Genomic DNA, 18,957 nt, shown 5'->3' on the forward strand with positions numbered 1-18,957 from the left:
AATTTAGCAATAAGGAGTTCATGATCTGAGCCAGTCAGCTCCCAGTCTTGTTTTTGCTGACTGTATAGAGCTTCTCCATCTTTGGCTGCAAAGAATACAATCAATCTGACTTCTGTATTGACCATCTGGTGATGTCCACATGTAGAGTTGTCTCTTGTGTTGTTGGAAGAGTATGTTTGCTATGACCAGTGTATTCTCTTGGCAAAACTCTGTTAGCCTTTGCCCTGCTTCATTTTGTACTCCAAGGCCAAACTTGCCTGTTACTCCAGGTTATCTCTTGACTTCCTACTTGGGCATTCCAGTCCTTTATGATGAAAAGAGCATCTTTTTTTGGTGTTAATTCTATAAGGTCTTGTAGGTTATCATAAAACCGTTCAACTTCAACTTTCTTTGGCATTAGTGGTTTGGGGCATAGACTTGGATTACCGATATTGCAGACATCCTGAAATGCAAAGTCAAGTGGGCCTTAGGAGAATCACTATGAACAAAGCTAGAGGAGGTGATGGAATTCCAGTTGAGCTCTTTCAAATCCTAAAAGTTAATGCTGTTAAAGTGCTGCACTCAATATGCCAGCAAATTTGGAAAACTCAGCAGTAGCCACAGGACTGAAAAAGGTCCATTTTCATTCCAATCCCAAAGAAAGGCAAAGCCAAAGAATGTTCAAACTACTGCACAATTGCACTCATCTCACACGCTAGCAAAGTAATGCTCAAAATTCTCCAAACCAGGCTTCAGCAGTACATGAACCAAGAACTTCCAGATGTTCAAGCTGGATTTAGGAAAGGCAGAGGAACCAGAGATCAAATTGCCAACATCTGCTGGATCATCGAAAAAGCAAGAGAGTTCCAGAAAAACTTCTACTTCTGCTTTATTGACTGTGCCAGAGCCTTTGACTGTGTGGATCACCACAAGGTGTGGAAAACTCTTAAAGAGATGGGAATCCCAGACCACCTGACCTGCCTCCTGAGAAATCTGTATGCAGGTCAAGAAGCAACAGTTAGAACCAGACGTGGAAAAATGGACTGGTTCCAAATTGGGAAAGGAATACATCAAGGCTGTATATTGTCACCCTGTTTATTTAACTTCTATGCAGGGTACATCATGCAAAATGCCAGCTGGATGAAGCACAAGTTGGAATCAAGATTGCCAGGAGAAATATTAATAACCTCAGATATGCAGATGATATCACCCTTATGGCAGAAAGTGAAGAGGAACTAAAGAGCCTCTTGATGAAAGTGAAAGAGGACAGTGAAAAAGCTGGCTTAAAACTCAACATTCAAAAAACTAAGATCATGGCATTGGGTCCCATCACTTCATGGCAAATAGATGGGGTACCAATGGAAATAGTTATAGACTTTCTTTTCTTGGGCTCCAAAATCACTGCAGTTGATGACTGCAGCCATGAAATTAAAAAATGCTTGCTCCTTGAAAGAAAAGCTATGAAAAACCTAGACAGCATATTAAAAAGCAGAGACACTACTTTGCCAACAAAGGTCCATCTACTCAAAGCTATGGTTTTTCCAGTAGTTATATATGGATGTGAAAGTTGGACCATAAAGAAAGGTGAGCGCCAAGGAATTGATGCTTTTGAACTGTGGTGTTGGAGAAGACTCTTGTGAGTCCCTTGGACTGCAAGGAGATGCAACCAGTCCATCCTAAAGGAAATCAGTCTTGAATATTCATTGGAAGGATTGATGCTGAAGCTGAAACTCCAATACTTTGGCCACCTGATGCGAAGAAAAGTCCCTGATGCTGGGAAAGATTGAAAGCAGGAGGAGAAGGAGATGACAGAGGATGAGATGGTTGGATGGCATCACCAACTCGATGGACCTGAATTTGAGCAAGCTCTGGGAGTTGGTGATGGACAGGGAGGCCTGGTGTGCTGCAGTCCATGGGGTTGCAAAGAGTCGGGCATGACTGGGCAAATGAACTGAACTGATACTCACATACACACTCAAGTACATACCCAAGAGAAGTAAAAAATGTGGTCACACAAAACTTGTACATAAATGCTCATGGCAGCATTACACAAAATAGTCAAAAAGTGGAAACTACCCAAATATCCATCAACTGATAAATGGACAAATGAAATGTTGAATATATCCATATAGGGGAATAGCACTGAGCCATAAAAAGGAATGAAGCACTCATACATGCTACAACATAGAAGAACCTTAAAAACATTATGCTAAGTCAAAGAAGCAACATACAAAAAGTCACATATTATTGTATGATTCTATTGGTATGAAACCACCAGCATCAGCAAATCCACAGAGCCATGAAGTAGATCAGTGGTTGCCCAGGGCTGGAGAGGAGGAGAAATACAAGGTGATGGGTAAAGAGAATAGGGTTTCTTTTAGGGGTGATGAAAATTTTCTGAAAGTAGATAGTGAGGATGGTTGAACAACCTTATGAATGTACTAGATGGCATCACCAACTCGATGGACATGGGTTTGGGTGGACTCCGGGAGTTGGTGATGGACAGGGAGGCCTGGCGTGCTGCGGTTCATGGGGTCGCAAAGAGTCAGACATGACTGAGCGACTGAACTGAACTGAAAACCACTGCAGCATATATTTTAAAACCAAACTTTATGGTACGTGAATTATATCTAAAAAAAGATATCTGCCATGCAGAATGGCTTGGAAAGGGCTACAAGTGGGAGCAGCCCTGCTTAGAAAGTCGTGGTAACAACAATAAACAACTTAGTGACCTACAGAGTGACGGTTCTTGACTCATGGTCCCTGCTGTGCAGTGTGTGTGAACGTAGCTCTGCCTCACAGCGCCCCCTCTGGGATGGGAGACGATGGTACTTTGGACCTCAGTAGAAGGAGTGAAGTGGTGGATTGGGATAGCATTTGGTAGTAGAGTGTGCGGGACTAGCACAGAACTTCTCTGAGAATATCCCACTGATCTGATCATAAGATTGCCCTAAGACTGGCTTCATTCAGTTATTCAACTAGTACTTATTGAGTGCGTTCTACACACCAGGCATATTTGCAGGTACTGGGGATACAGCAGTGAATACGCAATTTTGCCTCCTCCCTATTCTCATGGAGTTCACACTCTAGTGGAGGGTGGGCAGCTGTGAGTGATGGGAAGTGGATGGGAGGCACTACAGTAGCCATTACGGCTGAACATCAATACCGATTTCTTTCTCTCCTGGGTGCACAGTAGGTCTGCTCTTTCTTGCCCTGCTGAACCAGGCATGGAGAATTAACATGTTAGGGTGAATGAAATATGAGTGGAAGTGACATGTGACAGCTTGGAATGGAAACTCTTGCCAGGCATTCTTTCCCTTTGCCACAATATCCATCCTAGAAGGTGCCCCACCAGCTGTGTCCTGGGGTGAGGATCTGCGGGTGGAGGCTACAGTTGATTCTCTATGAACAAGTGCTACGATGAGCAAAACCTAGCACACCCAGTCCTCTTTCACTTTTCACCCTCTGAGGGACATTACATCCAAACCCAATCCTGGCTCATATTTTAGAAAAGCAAGCCCAGTATCTCAGCACATAAGGCAAACACAAAACCAGGAATCTGGAGACATGTGTCATGGAGAAGACGACAGCCCATCCTGTGTGGATCTCATCTTGCCCATCAGACTGTGCAGACCACACGGGAGCCTGAGCGTGGCACACAGTAGGACTCCCATCAATGATGAGGGAGCGACCGGGTGACACACGATTTACAAAGAGGAGGACTGGTTGGAATTCCCCCACAGAACAGAGGCAATGTCTCCATGTTGCCACAGCCCATGTTTCTGCCAACATGGACATGGCAGGAATCATATTTAACGGCTGTCTTTGCTCAAGAACTGGAACGTCTTTACTATGTGATCAAAAGATGCCAGTATGGCAGATAATTTTCCAGCTGTTTTGCCCCCATGGTGCTTGGGAATTCCTAGTACACAGCCCACCGCCTGCAGAGCACCTGGACAGGTAGAGACCAGAGGATTTCTCACCACAGGGCCTTCCCCTGGTGCAGTGGGATCTGCATCTTTAGCTTGGTGTCCTGAGGGGCCTCAGCAGCCTAGGTACCTCCTGAAGACACTAGGGAAGCCAATCAGGAAGCTGAAACAAACTGCAGTCTCCCATGGACCCAAGATGCCTTCTGAGGAGAGATGTTCCAGAAACCCAGCTGTGGGTTTCGGGCAGAGTGGCCTGTCCACAGCCGGAGCCCACAGTGCCGATGGCAACTGGAGCTGAGCCGGGATTCCTGCCAGAAGGTAAATGTCTGCATCCTTACAATGTCTCTGTGGCATATCATTCCAGTTGAATCTCGCCCAGTGTTCTCAGTTAATAACTTAATCTGGAACTTACACCTTGTCTCCTCTCCCAAAGGACCTGAGGTACCACATAATAAAAGCCCAAACACAACAGGACAGTTAAAAATAAAGACGAACGCTCAGAAGGCGAGATAATCCTTCAGGAACTCGAGAAACGATGGTTATGACGGCTGAGTGTGGAATTTGGCTCCAACTTTCTGGCAGCCAAGGTTAAACAGAAAACAGAGTGTCTTATTCAGTAGGGACTGCTTGATCAAAAGAAGGAAGCAGATGCAAGTTCATGCCCGGGCGGAGTGAGGGTGGGGTCAGGGGTGAGCACAGCCCATTCCCTGGCACTTTCGTGAGGATCTATCCTGTGGATCTTTATCTCTGGAGCATTAAGTTACACACTGAACAACAGTCTTATAGAAAATGCTGAATCATTCTTCAATTGGCAGCTTTAGCTTCGTAAGTGGGCCCTTGATAAAAGGTGAGAGTGTAATATTAAATTAAATTGCAACTCAGCAAAGACATTTCTTGGTGAAGTCGGCTTAATGGGCCCAGACAGATGGGGTGAATTTGGACATATGGAGGCACAGGGAGAGAGTTCCAGGTGGAGGGAACAATTTATTCAGTAAATATTTACCGAGTACTTACTGCGAGCTAGGCCCTGCCAGTGGGTGCTGGGGACACGCAGATGGCCTTGGCCTCTGAGGAGGTCACAGACTAGGAGGGGCCAGGTGCACAGACAGATAATTACCAGTGTTGCGACCAGATGAGGGGCCAGCAGGGTGAGGCAGGGGCCCAGACAGTGGCATCCAGGGCAGCCTGCTGTTCCAAAGGCTCCTGGAGAAGATGCTTCTGACCGCCTCTTGAAGGTCAAGTAGGAATTTTTAGCATGGAGATGGCATATTGGGGTGGGAAGGAGGGTGTCCTGGGCAGAGGACAGCAGGTACATGGGCATGGAGGGAGAGAGTGGGACATTCTGGAGAAGTGCCAACATTAAGGGGAGCTGAGCACAGGGGCTGAGGGAGGGGGCTGAGAGATGAGGTGGGGCAAGGGGCAGAAATGAGGCCAGATCATTGAGGGCCTCCTGAACTGCTAAGGAGTGAGCTCACCCTCTGGTCGATGGTGGGGGCAGGATTTAAACAGCAGAATGACAGGGTCAGGATGTCAGATGGTGTAGCCCCTCTCCTGGAAGGGGTTAGGGTGCTGGGGTGCTCTCAGCAAGTGGAGCCACCCAAGGTCCACGACCCTGGCTGGGATGAGGTTTGCCTCAGGTGGGGCCTGAGCAGGGCCATCCAGAACCCACAGATGGCTTGCTATGAGAGACCTGTCCTGCTGTTCAGGGCTGGCAGCGATGACCCGCTGGCTAGAATGTGACCTTGATATTGAAGCCTTGGGCTACCAGGATGCCCAGGGGCAGCCCACAGAGCAGGGTGCACCCTGCACACCCCTCACCCTGGCCATTCTCATATTTCTTATTTCAAAGTGAACAGTGTGAGATGGAGCTTGGACAAGCTTTATGAAGATACCAGATGTGTCTGCTTTAGGATTGGATTTTTTTTTTTTTTTTCAGCACAACTATAGAGGGAGGCAGAAGATGAGAGTTAAAATTATTTAAAACTCTTATGTATTTGCCTCTTCCAATATCTGTTTCCATAGAAACGTAACTGGAATAAGACACCAGTTTCAGCGCCAAGTGCAGCCCATGACTTCCAAAGCCCCCATCTGCTTCCAACAGAAAGCACCGCCAAAGCACAGAATTTGGAGGGAAGTTTGAAACACTCCTCTGGCCCAGAGTGCCCTTTACTCAGTTACTGTCCGGATGGCCAGAAAGCCACAGAGCCCAGAGCCTAGGTGGTTCCTGCGGTAGACTGCCTGGCAGCCCGTGCCGCCAGCCTGCTGCCATTTCTGTGAGTGAACGTCACACACGTGGCTCCCGTGGGTGACCATCTGCACGTGATTCCATCTCTGCCGCCACCTGTCTGGGAAGCAGATGGGAGGAGCTCAGGGAACACAAGGCAGCCTGGGGATGCTGCCTGAGGGGCTGCTGGGGCTTCAACGCTGGTGGTCTTTAGTGCTGTCGGCCTTCAGAGGTCATCTCCCCTCCCTTTCAAAACCCCTTCAGAACAGCTAGGTGGAGGCATAGGCCGTGGCCCGGTAGAGAAGGAAGGCTTGGAAAAAAGCAGACAACCCTTCCATCTAGATTCACAGGCTGTCTTCACACCATCCTTATACACTGCTTTCACTATGAGGGAAATGATCTCAAATTATTTTCCTTAAAAGAAAAAAAATTCCACTTGGGTGTGTGTGTATGCACACACATACACAGTGTCAGTTCTTGGTTTTCATCTTACTTGATCTAAAAGCAGCATTTGACACGCTTCATCAAAACTTCCTTCTTAAAACATTTCCTTCGTTTGGTTTCCTAGACACCAGACTCATCTGATTTTCTTCCTGTCTCTATGGTTTCTCCTTCTAGGTCTCCTTTGCTGTTTACCTCCTACTTCCCAGATCTCCAAACACTGGGGTAACTGAGGGTCTGTGCTTGGTCCCCTTCCTGTCCCCATCTATGTGCCCCCGCCCCGGCCCCGGTGCTCTCACCTACGGCTTTGTGTCATCTATATGTTGACTGCATCCAAGCTCCCCTCTCGAGCTCACATCATCCCTGAATACACCCATGTGTCCAACACCTACTCACCATCACCACTGGTAGAGTAGGTAGACAAAAAGAGAGTTTTCCCCTTTTTCCAAGAATACAAATTGTATTTAAAAAATCTTTTTAACATATTTGGCAGATTTGTCCACACCTGCTACATCTGAAATACAGAAACAGCCAATCTTCCCATCAGAGTCCATAAAGCAGAGGATGCAAGGAGCGAGGTGCCACGCAGGAGCACTGAGGACTGGGACACGTCACCAAGGTGGAGGCAGCCTGTTAGTCCTTGTCTTGGTTGGAAGCCTTTGTCTCTGGAGACCTTTGCTTCCTTCTTCAAACACCTCCCATGCAGGGACAGCTTTCTCTCCCTTGCCCCCATCTCTGGGGAGCTCTCTCTCCTGGCTCCCCACTTCCTTACTGATCACCGGGTCAGAGTCCTCTTGCCTGACCCCGTCCTGTTTCCATCATTGCTTAGCGATTCCTTGGGCTCCAGTCAGGGTGTCTTCACTCTGACTGGACCCATTCCCTGGGTGACCACACTCACTCAGCCCCACATCTCCCATGCTCAGTGTGTTGACCACCCCTCTCCCAAATCCCTATCTACTGGAAGAACTGCTCCCTGTGCTCTAGGACCCTGCATCGTCTTCTGAGGGCCTCTGCCCAGAAAGGAACCCCTCACGTTCCCTCCAGAAACTGCTCCTCATTCTGTACCTGACTTCGTGATGAGGTCCAGTGTCCATCTCCCAGTCCATCACTCATCACCCAGTCAGAAGTCCGGGCACCGCCCTTGCTGCCTCCCTGTCCTTCCCCCTTAGAGTTGATCAATCGCCAAACCCTGTCACGTCTGCTTCTGTAATGTCTCTCAAATCTACCCACTTCTCTCTGTTCCCACTGCAACTGCCCCGCTTTAGATCTCCATCAGCTCCTGCCTGGATTACTACAAAAACTGTCTGAGCCATTTCGGCCCTTTGGCCTCACCCCTTCATCTGTTCTCATCCTGCAGCCAGGAAATCTGATCATGTCACTCCCTGATTAAATGTCTTTAATTTTGAATTTTAAACTCCTCTGCTTAGCAAACAAGGTCCCTAATGACCCAGGCTCCAACTGTGTCATCATTTGTCCTTCCTGTCAGCTCCCCAGGCACCCTCAACTTTGGACAGCAGAACCATGTTGTATATATTTTTAAACCATTTAGAGAAAATGATAAACTAACATCAAGTTTAATGTTGAGAAGCTAGGTGCTTTCCCTCTAAGATCAGAAAGCAGGCAAGGCTGTCCTTTTTCACATTCCTGTTCAACATTGTACTGGGAATGCTAGCTGACACAGAAATAAGACAAGAAAGGAAACAGAAGGTATATGGATTGGGAAGGAAAAAACAAAATTGTCCCTTTTGTTGATGACATGATTATGTAGAAATTCCTAAAGAATCAACAAAAACACTCCTGGGACTAACAAGCAATTATAGCAAGGGGGTATGACTCAAAAGACTTGGTAAGATGCAAAAGTCAGTTGCTTTCCTATACAATGAGCAATTGATTTGAAATTTAAAAATACACCATTTATATTAGCACTGAAAACAAAGTAAAATACTTAGGTATAAATCTAACAGAATATGTATAAATTTATGAGGAAATCTATAAAATTCTGACAAAAGAAATCAACGTAGAGCAAAATAAAAAACTTTTCCATGTTCATGAACAGAGACACAATATTGTCAAGATATCAGTTTTTTCCAACTTGATCAATAAAGTCAACACAATCCCAAACAAAGTCCCAGCAAGTTACTTTGTGGATGTTAACAAACTAATTCTAAAATTTACACAGAAACACAAAGACACAGAATAGACAACACTATACTGAAGAGTAAAAGTCAGAGAACTGATACTCAACTTATTCAACTTATTAGGACTTAGTGGTTTCACTGCTACAACCCAGGGTTCAATCCCTGGTTGGGGAACTAAAATCTTGCAAGCTGTGAGACATGGCCAAAAAACAATAACAACAAACAAAAACTAAAATATACAAAGAATTCTTAAAACTCTAATTAAAAAGTGCATAAGAGATCTAACCATATACCTCACCAAAGAAAAAATATAAGTGGCAAATAAGCATATGAAAAGATATTCCACATCATACGTCATTCGGGAATTGTACATTAAAACAACAATGTGATACCACTACACACATTAAAATGGCTAAAATCCAAAATACCAACAACACCAAATGCTGGCAAGGATGGAGCAAGACACTCCCACTCGTTGCTGATGTGAATGCAAAAGTCACTGATAGTTTGGCAAAACTAAACATAATCTTAGAATATGATCTGGCAATCTTGCTTCTAGGTCTTTACCCAAACTAGTTGAAAACTTATGTCCATATAAAACACAAAAGTACTTAGAGCAGTTTTATTCCAAACTTGGACGCAACCAAGATGTCCTTCAGTGGGCAAATAAATTGGTATATCCATACAACAGAATACTACTCAGTGATAAGAAATGAGCTATCAAATCATGAAAAGACATGGAGGAATCTTAAATGCATGTTGTTAAGTGAAAGAAGCCAGTTTAAAAGTGTTACATTATGTATGATTTCATCTATATGACATTCTGGAGAAGGCAAAGTCATGCAGACAGGGAGAGGTCAGTGGTTGCCAGGGGTTGGTAAGGCATAGAGGGTATTTCAGACGGTGATACTGTTCTATGTAACACTGTAATGGCGGATACACAACTTTACGCATTTGGCAAAGCCTACAGAATGTACGGGGCTTCCCTGGTAGCTCAGCTGGTAAAGAATCCACCTACAATTGCAGAAAACCCTGGTTTGATTCCTGGGGCAGGAAGTTCCCCTGGAGAAGGGATAGGCTACCCACTCCAGTATTCTTGGGCTTCCCTGGTGGCTCAGATGGTAAAGAATCCACCTGCTATGTGGGAGACCTGGGTTAGATCCCTGGGTTGGGACGATCCCCTGGAGATGGACATGGCAACCCACTCCAGTAGCCTGGAGAATTCTATGGACAGAGGAGCCTGGCTGGCTCAGTCCATGGGGTCCCAAAGAGTCAGACATGACTGAGCGACTAAGCACAGGACATAGAATGTACAACATGAAGAGTGAATTCTATGTAAACTATGGACTCTAGCGGATAATAATGTATCATTATTGGTTCATCAATTGTAACAAATATACCACATAATGCAAGATGTTAATAGTGGGGGAAACTATGATGTTTAGGGGAGGACACATATTCAAAAGCAGAGACATTATTTTGTCAACAAAGGTCCGTCTAGTCAAGGCTATGGATTTTCTAGTGGTCATGTATGGATGTGAGAGTTGGACTGTGAAGAAGGCTGAGCACCGAAGAATTGGTGCTTTTGAACTGTGGTGTTGGAGAAGACTCTTGAGAGTCCCTTGGACTGCAGGGAGATCCAACCAGTCCATTCTGAAGGAGATCAGCCCTGGGATTTCTTTGGAAGGAATGATGCTAAAGCTGAAACTCCAGTACTTTGGCCACCTCATGCGAAGAGTTGACTCATTGGAAAAGACTCTGATGCTGGGAAGGATTGGGGGCAGGAGGAGGAGACGACAGAGGATGAAATGGCTGGATGGCATCACTGACTCGATGGACGTGAGTCTGAGTGAACTCTGGGAGTTGGTGATGGACAGGGAGGCCTGGCGTGCTGCGTTTCATGGGGTCACAAAGAGTCAGACACAACTGAGAGACTGAACTGAACTGAACTGATGCATGGAACTCTCTATACTTTCCATTAAATTTTTCTATAAACCTAATAAGTATAAAAACTTTTTAAAACTGTTAAACATCATGTATTTAGAATAATATCTAGCACATGACAAGTATTATAAAAATATTTATTACATACAAATGAATAAATGAGGAGCTGGGAAGCCCCCAGTAGGACTCCAGAATCAGTTTCATTCCCCAGACACTTGTACCGAGAGAACCTCTTCCACAAGTTATTCCAGAACTCTTCTGTCGTTCTCGAGCCTGTCACCCTGCTTATTTGCTCCCGGCTGCTACCAGAATCTACGCAGTCTAAAGTGACTGTGCTTATCTGCATGTGTACTGTCTGCCCCCACTAGCCTGTGGCCCCATGAGCTCAAGGTCACACTACTGTGTTCATCCCTGTCTCCCAGGGAGGTGAGGTCTCGGTTCAGGAGGGTGATCTACAAAGCCCTGTCCTGCAGATGTGGGCAGTCCTGCAGGGGTGAGCAGGGCAGAGCTGCACACAGCAGGGGTGAAGCAGACATGCTGAGTGTCCCGAGAGGAACACCTAGATGCTGGGGACAGGAGTGGGGAAGAGCAGGGGCTTAAATCTGGTGGAGCTCAGGAACACATCAGCTAATACAAGGGCCTGGAACTGAAGTTCATTTACTTGTCAGAGAAGGTTCTGGAAGAAGGGGACAGCACGGACAAAGGCTTGAAAGTACAACACAGAAAAAGGCCTGCAGTTGGACTCCTGAGGTGTTCAGAGCATCCAGGGAGACCAAAGGCATCCGGGGTCGATGTGGTCTGAGGACAGGAGAGAACAGACCACAGAGATCTTTCATCACCTCACCCCCAAGCATAAAATTTCTCTCTCACTGGGGTTCTGGGAAAAACATCCCCTCGAGGAGAATTTAGGACCCTCAGTCCCTGGGCACACTGCTCAGTCATCCTGCTGAGTCTGACAGAGGAGGGTCTGAGGGAAATCAGCCGACAGCTTGGCAATGTTTGGTGGGAAAATGACAATAAACCGACAGGACTGTGGGTGGACAAATCAAAGGTTCTGCTGCCATGGCAACAGAATGACAGGGCAACCCTAAAATTAGAGGAGCAAAGAGGATCAAGCCGGGAAAGGTTTGGAGAGAAATCTCAGCAGATACTTAAAGAGAAACACAGAGACAGGGTACCGGGGCCTTGATCCAGGGATGTGGCCAGACCCCCTTCAGAAGGCTAGAGCCCACCGGCAGGACCCCTCCTTCCCAGGCTCTTCTACACAGAGATGCACTTCCGTGGCACCCGGCAGCTCCTCCATTTGAGAGACATTCCCTGGAAGGTCTGGAATGGGCTTGGCCTCTAGGCACAGAGCCATGGAGAGAAGCAGTGCTTACCACAGAAAACAAGGAAGGAAGGTGATGTGAGTGATGGTAAGCTGTCACTTACACTAATCGCCTGCACAAGATCCATCTCCTGTAAATGGTCCAAGGGGTCTGGCTTCCTGGATTTATTTCTGGAGTCAGCTTATTCAGACTGACTCTAACCCCACAGCCTCTCCCACCAGAGCCAGATCCCGGGGACCCTGTTGCATCTCAGCCCCCACCTTAACCCTGAGTGAAGGTGGCAGCCCCCTGCCTTGCCGGCTGCCATGGCTCAACACCAAGCCATCGAGGTCTGTTCTCTGCTCACCTGCCCCAGCTCCAGGTCTTCCCACGGGCTCTGCCTTGCTATTTCTGTTACCTAATTTTAGGCTTTATCTGCAGAACGTGAAAACACTGCTTTCCCCAACCCACTTCACAGACCAGTCAACAGTCTATGACAACACCTGGAAACTACACAGCACTGTGGTACACTGGAAGACAGGACGGGGAAGCGGCTGAGGCCAATCGTTGGTGGTGCTGCCACCAAACTGCAAGGTGACCTTCGTGTGTTAGTCACTCGGTCCTGTCCGACTCTTTGCAGCCCCGTGGACTGTAGCCTGCCAGGCTCCTCTGTCCATGGAATTCTCCAGGCAAGAACACTGGAGTGGGTTGCCATTTTCTTTTCTAGGGGATCTTCCCAACCCAGGGATAGAAACCGGGTCTCCCGCATTGCAGGCAGATTCTTTTACCGTCTGAGCCACCTTAGGCGCCTTATATAATCTCTCTGGGTTTCTGCTTCCTCATCATTAAAATGGGAATTCAGGATAGCACCTAGTCCACAGAGTTCCTGTGACAATTAGTGAAATTAACACACACCTCTAGCTACTAGCACCAATCATTATCATCACTCTTATTAGCATTATTGCTTATGATTATCGTCTCCCTAGCCAGGGGGCCCAGTCAGCCAATAACAGCTCTTCCTCCTGTTCACAACCTGTCTGGATTTCCAAATCCTGGTGGTAGGTGGTGAATTCCCCTGGGATGGAGTTGGGGGCAGGGCCCCTCCTTTGTCAACTGTGCAGACAAGTGATGACCAGACACCACCTCCCCTCAGCCACAGCCTGTCTGCCTGAGGGGCCTCAGCTGAGTTCCTGCCCCCTTGGCCCACGAGCACAACCAGCACAGGTCTGTCCTCTGCCGAGCCTGGCTCTGCCTGTCTGGAGCCCTGCTTCCTCCCAGGATGGACACTTAAGGCAGTGAGATGAAGGCACACAGCCCTAAATCCTTCCCCTAAATCCATGTTGTCAGGAAACGGCATTCTCTGCCACTGCTCCGACTGTATAACTTCTTAACTAGGCTCAGAGAACCCTCTGCCTGTCTCCAGACAAATGAGGCTGGGCAACTTATTTGCTAGAAAACCTTGTCCAGAAGGATAAACACCTATGTTCTCAATGCATAAAAATGACTGTTTCCAGTTTAGTTTTAAATTTCACACTAAATCCCACAAAAAGATTTCCACAATAATGCAGTGAGAGCACTAGAGAAAACTCCAGTTTTCTCAATAGAATCTGCTAACCTACAGGGAAATGAGATAGTAAAGCCACTGCCTTCAAGCTGGCTCTTTCCAACAAAGGCGTCTTTAACTCTTCTAAGAGAAAGTCATCTCTGCAACTTCTTTAATTGTGAACTTCCCTAACTGGAGCATCCTAGGAAGACCAATGTGAGTTAAGAGCAAGGCCAAATGCAAGACTACTAAAATATATATTTAATGGTACTTTTATGTAAGGTTCTCCTTTTTTTGACAAGACACCACTTTGAAGATTCTCTAGTAACTAGGAGGAGCTATCAGAGTGTTTATTCCCTAACAGCAGTCCTGAGGGAACTCACTTTAAAGGAGAGATTAAAAAAGCACTGTAATTTCTTGACTGAAGCATCATATAAATGGGGGCTTCTGCAATGTGTAAAGAATACACTGGTTTAAACGAACCAAACTTTCTCCTTAATTCTGCATATAATAATACATCTAGGCAAACTCACCATCTTTTCCCAGGAGTTACAACCTTATATTTGGCCTTCCTGAGTAATACCTCAAGGGAAAGGAACAGAAATAAGGAGATGTTCCTGATAGGGATTGTGGGTCCACACAGAGCTATGATGAGTTCCTTGTAATCACCTTGATTTCTTCTCAAGAAGCACAGCTGGGGCAGCCAGGGAGACATACGGCCTCCCTCCCGCTGGTGCCGGGCGCTTACCTCCATGCTGTACCTCTCCACCGTCCTTCTTAGGGGATCTACAGCCTGCCAGCAGATCAGGATGCACAGGTCAATCAGCAGCATGCCCCCGACGATCACAAGCAGTTTCTGGTCCTTGATGATCTGCAGAAAGGCCAGGGCAGAAGGGATGTAAGAAGGCTTCCCAAACAGCAGCCAAGGGGCTGGGTCAGGTGGGTGAGTGAATGGCTCCACCTGAAAATTCCCCCAGGCTCCTCATCACCCACGGGGTAAATCCAGACAAGCTCCCTTGCTTGGCATTCAAGGCCTTTTATGAGCTTGGCTTATCTACACCCCAGATACACACATATACTGAGTTAAGTTTGATGACTCTCAGGCTCTGGCTGTGCTGTGGTTTTTCACCCCAGGCCTTCATGGGTGCTGGTTCTTTTGTCTAAAACACTCTGTTCTATGTGACAGACTGCTAAAATCCTTAGAGACTCAGATGCACTGTCACCTCCTCCATGAAGCCTCCCTAACTCCCACAGAACTAATTACTCCTACAGCATTTTGTTCCCATACTTATACTTAATAAGTTCAATACTTATTATTATGGCTAGTAATAATAGTAACTACAAGAAGAATAAATACAAATGCTATCATTTAGTGAACACTATGCCTGCCTCGAGGTTGATTGTTTTATATATATCGTCTTATATAAAGGCAGATACTGTTATTATTCCCATTTTTCAGCTGAAGAAACTGAGGCTAACACTGGGGGCTAACTAACTTGCTCAGTGGAATAGAGCTACTAAGAGTTAAAGCCTGAAAGCTCCTCCTCTCTCCAGACAGCACACCCTCAAACATTTATAGCACCTACCAGATGCTACAGTGACCAGGTGCTGTATTAAGTTGTATACAGTCTACCCTCCTCAGTAAACTGGGGAACCCCAGACAGAAGGGAAGCCTGTATTATTTATTTGTTTACCTTCAGCACCTAGCAGGGCCTGGCATGCAGTTGGTACTTAAAAGTTTGATGGATTGAATTGAGATGAAGGAATATATAAAGAAGAAATATAACTCTTGTCCCACTTTCCAGCTGGGGATATCTTTATTACACTGTGAAATTCCTACCCCACTTTATGTCCATTTGATGGGGACTGGCCTGGGGACAAATGCTGTCAGGGGCAAAGCGAACCTGTATTATTTCACTCAGTGGGTGTTCACGTGTCCTCCCCCCCCACTCCCCCTGCCCCAGTGCCAAATAAAAGCTAACGTGATGAAGTAGTTCTGGAAAAGACTACAGAAAAATAAACCACAAAACTGAAGTAGAAGCTTAAGAAATATCACCAGGTCTGGCTTTTAATGAGTAAAGCTATCCTTAAAGGAGAAATAAAAACTCAAGCGGCCTCTGTGGCTAAACTGTGAAAAGAACAAGAGAGTATTGCTGAGTTAAGGCCAAAGGGATCAAATCCACCAAAATCACTTGACCTGGGGGCGGGGTGCTGACCAAGTCCCATCATCTGAGATTTTACAGAAACATTCAGGGAACCCCTGATAGCTTTAGAAACCTGGCTTGACCCTTGCCCTCAGGGGAACCAGGTCACACCCTGTTAGCCTTGAGAAATCGGGGTAAAAGGAAGAAATGCCCGAGGAACTTAGGGCAGGCTAGAAGGGGGCTCCCTACCTGATGCTCACCCAGCTTCCCTGACTTTCTTATCGTTCAGCTTTCTCTTCAAAAGCGGCACAGACTCTCCTCCGTTATGTCTGTGCACATTGATGCCATGAAACTCAGTTCTCTCTCTGAGGCTAGGAGGTTACTAGCCTCCATCCTCACTGAATGAGAGATTGGGAGTGAAGGCACCCAGGAACAATTAAATATCAAGTTCTGGAATCAGATCTGAGTTTAAGTCTTACTAACTAGCTGTGTGTCCTTGGTAAATTTCCTAATCCATCCAAGCCAGTTTCCTCATCTACACAATACGGGATGATGACCACACAAACTGATAGATTACCATAGTCTGGTCGACTTCACTTTCACTTTTCACTTTCCTGCACTGGAGAAGGAAATGGCAACCCACTCCAGTGTTCTTGCCTGGAGAATCCCAGGGACCGGGGAGCCTGGTGGGCTGCCGTCTATGGGGTCGCACAGAGTCGGACATGACTGAAGCCACTTAGCAGCAGCAGCATAGTCTGGTTTACAGTTCCTGATCAGTAGATGTCTGCTATTATTATTAAATGTTACTCCCCATGGTTTTTCAGGGCACAGATCAGTAAACTATGAATTTGGCCCACTGTTTGTCTTTGTAAATAGTTTTACTGGAACACAGTCACATCCATGCATTTATGTGTTTGTCTCTGGCTGCTTTTGTTCTACAACAGCAGAGTTAAGTGGCTGAGACAGAGGCTGTATGGCCTGCAAAGCTGAACATATTTACCATCTGACTTTTTACAGGAAAAGTTGGCTGACATCTTCTTTTGAGAAAATGGCATTTCTTTATTTCTTCTAAAGACCTCAGATATTTTGACTTGATTCAGACTGGTCTCCCACTAGGCTCAGCTCATTGCCTACTTCCAGCGATGCCATTTCAGAAGGAATAGAGCGTGGATGGTGCCCCCAGGTTGTACAACCAGCAGCCCTGCCTTCCTGCCATCACTCAGATGACAGATACTCTCCTGGCATTTTTTTGAAGCTGAGCCTGGGTGCAATTCTGAGCCTGATGGTATTATTTACAACAGTATGAAGTTATATATGTAGCAAACTTTCTTTGTCTTCCCAAAAACATCTGGCTGCAAAATAGATCTCATCTCTGAGTTACTGCTCTAGTCTCAATGTTTCAACTTGGTCCTAGTAAGAATAAGAGGCAGAATAAAGATGGTGGTAGTGAGGCTTCTCAATTCAAGATTTTAGGATTGATCTTTAGGGAAAAAAAAGGTTACATACTATAAAAATACTGAATTTAGAAGCATTAAGTGACCACATGTCAATACTTCCTCTAGCAGGCTTTGTGTCGCTTAATGTCTTTAAAAATGTAGGCATATGGGGTAAAGTTTGTATTTGTGTGTGTTTGGGGAAGGCATGACATGGTGAGGAGAGGGAAGACAGATGAAGTGGGAGCTAAGGAAGGAAGAAAAGGGTGAAAAGACTGAAAAACGTGTCAGACTGCATTTACAAATTTAGTTAAATCTTGTATATGTGTCAGTAAAAAAAATTAAGGGGCTCACTTTTAAAAAGTCTAAACTTAAAAAAAAAGCCAAGAAAATACAAAACAATGACAATAGAAACTGACCTTATGGCTCCATAAAAGGTTGGAACCAAGGAGAATTCAATTCTAGTTTTGCCCTGTGACTGCTAAACCCTTTCAAAGTGATCTGGTTCCTGACTTGAGATTTTGGTCTGGGAAAGGTAAACATATCTTTTATATCCTCTTAACTTCCTCTAATTTGGCTGACAAATGATACTCAACTCTAGTGCCACAAGGCTGTTACTGGAATAACTAGAAAGCCTAGAGCAAAATATGTCTCACATTGGAAAGGTGTGTTCACCTGGCTTAAATCATTTTCACAACAGACTAAACTGGTGACTGAATCTTGTACTCAAAGCCTTTGACAGTGTCTCAGACCCCCTCCCTGGACACCTGCCTGGCTCTCACTTTGCCCAACCCCTGGGGGGTGCAGCAAGTCCCCTTGTCCCAGGCAGCATAGCAGGCTGTGGCCACATCACAGCTCCAGCCTCTGCGGAGTTTTCAGACAACTCAACTCCTGAAGTCTTCCCTGGCATGTTCTGCCAATTGTTGCCAGACAATCTGAGTGTTCTTGCTTAGTGATCACATGAGTATTGGAAAACAAAGACTAGTTCTTTACTACCAATAATAATATGCATGAATCACATATTGACACAAAGGAACCAATACTGATTCTTCAAAACCTCAATGGACTTTTCATAAATGACAGAGCCACAGAGCGGGAGGGGCCCAAGAAGTCACCTGTGCCTGTCAAACTTTGGCTTGCATCAGCTTCGCTGAGAGGGCAGGTGGAAACACATATTCCCAGGCTGCAGGAACCTGGCTCTGAGGGCTGGGGTGGGGCCCAAGAAACTGCATTTCTAACAAGCTCCCAGCTGATGCCAATGATGCTGCTTTACAACTTATACTCTGGGTAACCTTGGTCTAGACAGAAACCCAGGCTGTATATTAGTACAATTTGGAGAAGTCTAGTAACTCCTACTACCCACTCCAGTGTTCTTGCCTGGAGAATCCCAGGGACGGGGTAGCCTGGTGAGCTGCCGTCTATGGGGTCACACAGAGTCGGACACGACTGAAGCGACTTAGCAGCAGCAGCAGCAGCAGCAACTCCTACTGGCCAGCTCCAGCCCAGGAGGTGTGGGCTGGGTTACTTTTTGTAGTTTTCAAACGCTCCCGTTTGACTGTAATGTGCTCTGATTGTCAGCTCTGAGAAGGACCAGGTGGCCAGGCTCCTCATCTTACAGACAGAAGGGTATGTCACAAATGCTCCTGAGGCCCAGTGAGAGCAAGGCCTTCCAGGTGAGCACAGGCAGTGGGTGGCAAAGCCAAGCTCTTTTCTCCCTCCAAACGCAGCCTGTAGTTTTCCCAAGATGGTCCGGTAAGGGGGGTGGGGAACAGGGAACGAGGCTACAGCTCCCCTCCCCCATCTGGAGAGCAGTTCCTAGAATAGCCCTGGTGGTGAAGGGGCAGGTGGTGGGGCTGACACCTGAGAGGTACCACT

General features: G+C 46.3%; 1 protein-coding gene across 2 annotated transcripts in view; it reads right to left on the bottom strand.

Moving 5' to 3' along the window:
* Window positions 1–18,957, bottom strand: part of GABBR2 (gamma-aminobutyric acid type B receptor subunit 2) — a 373,771-nt gene that overhangs the window by 40,442 nt on the left and 314,372 nt on the right. For both annotated transcript variants that reach the window (XM_006063438.4, XM_044940074.2), the window contains exon 13: window positions 14,254–14,376. In XM_006063438.4, coding sequence (XP_006063500.2) covers window positions 14,254–14,376 — 123 coding nt within the window. The remainder of the gene's footprint in view (window positions 1–14,253; window positions 14,377–18,957) is intronic.

The sequence above is a fragment of the Bubalus bubalis genome, chromosome 3 (genome assembly GCF_019923935.1).
Source record: "Bubalus bubalis isolate 160015118507 breed Murrah chromosome 3, NDDB_SH_1, whole genome shotgun sequence".
NCBI classification, from domain to species: Eukaryota; Metazoa; Chordata; class Mammalia; order Artiodactyla; family Bovidae; genus Bubalus; species Bubalus bubalis.